The following is a 2,226-nucleotide window of genomic DNA, read 5'->3' as shown; positions in this document are numbered from 1 at the left end:
TGTGTGTGTGTGTGTGTGTGTCTGTGTATGAGAGGGAGAGAGACATAAAGAGAGACACAGAGAGAGACACACAGAGAGAGAGACAGACAGAGAGAGAGACAGACAGAGAGAGAGAGAGAGAGAGAGAGAGAGAGAGAGAGAGAGAGAGAGACAGACAGACAGACAGACAGACAGACAGACAGACAGAGACAGAGAGGCAGAGACAGATAAAGTCTAAAATAAAATCCGTTCCAGAAAACGCCAAGTGGAGAGGTAATCGGTACGTCAAAGACAACGACTACGCAGTGGTGTTGCTCTATGACGTCAACGGCTACATTGCAGGCATCCAGACATCCGTGAGCATTACTATTTCCTTCAGCTGCATTCTAATACAAATATCCTTTAAATCTTTTTCAACGAACTTTCATTTAGTGAGGGCCGTGGTCTTTGAAAATAAGCCACTACTTGGTAATTGGAGAAAAAAAAAGTTGAAAGACAGTTTACCCTTAGAAAAATAGATTCTGACATTTTATTGTCTCCAAAGTTTTTTAAATATATTTTTGACAGAAATACTGCGAACCCTGTAACTATGGGATGGGCATTCTAAATTTTACCCGTGTTGTAAGTTATTATCAATAGGCATAATTTATTTTTAAAAAGAAACAGCAGGAAATTTAAATTCCACAAATTCACAAACATACACACCCACACTCACTCACATATACATGCATACACAAACATACACACGTAGACACATACACCCACACAAATAGACACATACACACACACACATAGACACATACACAGACACACAGAAACACAACGGATTGCGCCTTTTCCCCAAAGCTAATCTCCAGTATCAGTTCGACACGTTGCCCCAAAACGACACCTTCAAATGCTCTCACTAGCCTTGTGGCCTCATCATACTCCCCAGATTCCCAATAATCAGGCTAATGGTTACCCCAGCAGCAAGATCCAACCACCCTTTTTGCCTGATGGAAACCGCTACACGGCCACCGCTTACTTCGTGGATCCCAGTAAGCAGGGTTTCTTTTTTTTTTTTTTAATAGTAGAGGGTTTTACGGCGCTTGCAACTGCATACGGTCATATGAGTGCCAAAGGGTGGGCATCAACAGAGAACTCTTTACAGGGAATCAGACTTAGACTGCTCACCTCTGCTTCGACTATCAAGGCACCCCGGAAATAGCAGGTCACAAGAGAATGACAACATACAAAAGAAGTAGAGGAAAATGACAACAGTAAGGATCAGGAAAGAAAAAGCAGCAGTTCCCTGTTGTAGATCAGGCACAGTTATGAGCGTGATATAAGTCAGCCCATTTTCAATTCTACTATGCTTGAATGAGAAATGTCCCCCCTTTGGGAATGGCCTAAAGACACTACAGTCAGTGGCACTGTCCCGGGGGGATAAAAGAATCTTTGACGAGTACATCATGAAATCTATGTATAAATTTAAGTAACGTGCTCTAGTTTGATTTTTGAAAACGACTCTGTTATTGTCATGGTACTCGATGGAAGCTGTGCTGTTATTTCTCTCTTCTTTAAAAGACCAAAGCTAAATTTAGTATAGACACCGCATTAGAAGATTCTCATATTAAACGTGAACATTTTGAGTAAATCATATATTGACCTCATTCCAGGCGCATTTTTACATCAGGCAATCATTAGGCACAATAATATTCACGTTTGGTGTCCTATACGTTTCCTGACAAAGATTTATATAAACTTAAAGCATTTGACAGGTTTTGCATCTTGATCTTACTGCGACATGTCTATTCTCCCCCGAAGGCATTATCTGTACCAGAGGTAGAACTGCAGCGCAGTACGCTGCCCAGGGCACGGGCACAAACCTGTACATCCAAGAGACAGCCAATCCCGAGGCAAGCACGCAGGTCCCCCGAAACGAGGCAGACCTTGCAAATACCAAGTGGACAAAGGGAAAGTGCTTCTTCTCCATGGGTAAGCACAATTACCAAAATTACTCCAGGATATACGAAATTAATGGAGACAATTCTTGGCAAATGTCAAACTGAGCCCCCCCCCCCCCCCCCCCCCATTTGGAAGTTACTTGCCCCAATTCCCTTATTCGTGGTCCCCACTCTTTTTTGGGCCCCAACTGGGTCCCCCCGGGGCTTTTAAATAAAAAACCTTTTTTTCTTTTGTTAAAGAATGGGGGGGGATGGGAAGGTTTTTGGGGGGGGGGGGGTGGGGGGGGGTGGGGGGGGGAGG

At 43.4% G+C, this 2,226-nt stretch overlaps 1 protein-coding gene across 1 annotated transcript in view; it reads left to right on the top strand.

Annotated features, from left to right (window-relative positions):
- Positions 1–2,226, top strand: part of LOC101846787 — a gene marked incomplete in the record, with an annotated part of 8,363 nt that overhangs the window by 2,797 nt on the left and 3,340 nt on the right. Inside the window, 3 exon segments of the mRNA XM_005091017.3 lie at positions 235–335; positions 914–1,016; positions 1,786–1,956. Coding sequence (XP_005091074.2) covers positions 235–335; positions 914–1,016; positions 1,786–1,956 — 375 coding nt within the window.

The sequence above is a fragment of the Aplysia californica genome, unplaced genomic scaffold, assembly GCF_000002075.1.
Source record: "Aplysia californica isolate F4 #8 unplaced genomic scaffold, AplCal3.0 scaffold00025, whole genome shotgun sequence".
NCBI classification, from domain to species: domain Eukaryota; kingdom Metazoa; phylum Mollusca; class Gastropoda; order Aplysiida; family Aplysiidae; genus Aplysia; species Aplysia californica.
This window is presented reverse-complemented; position numbering and strand designations above follow the sequence as displayed.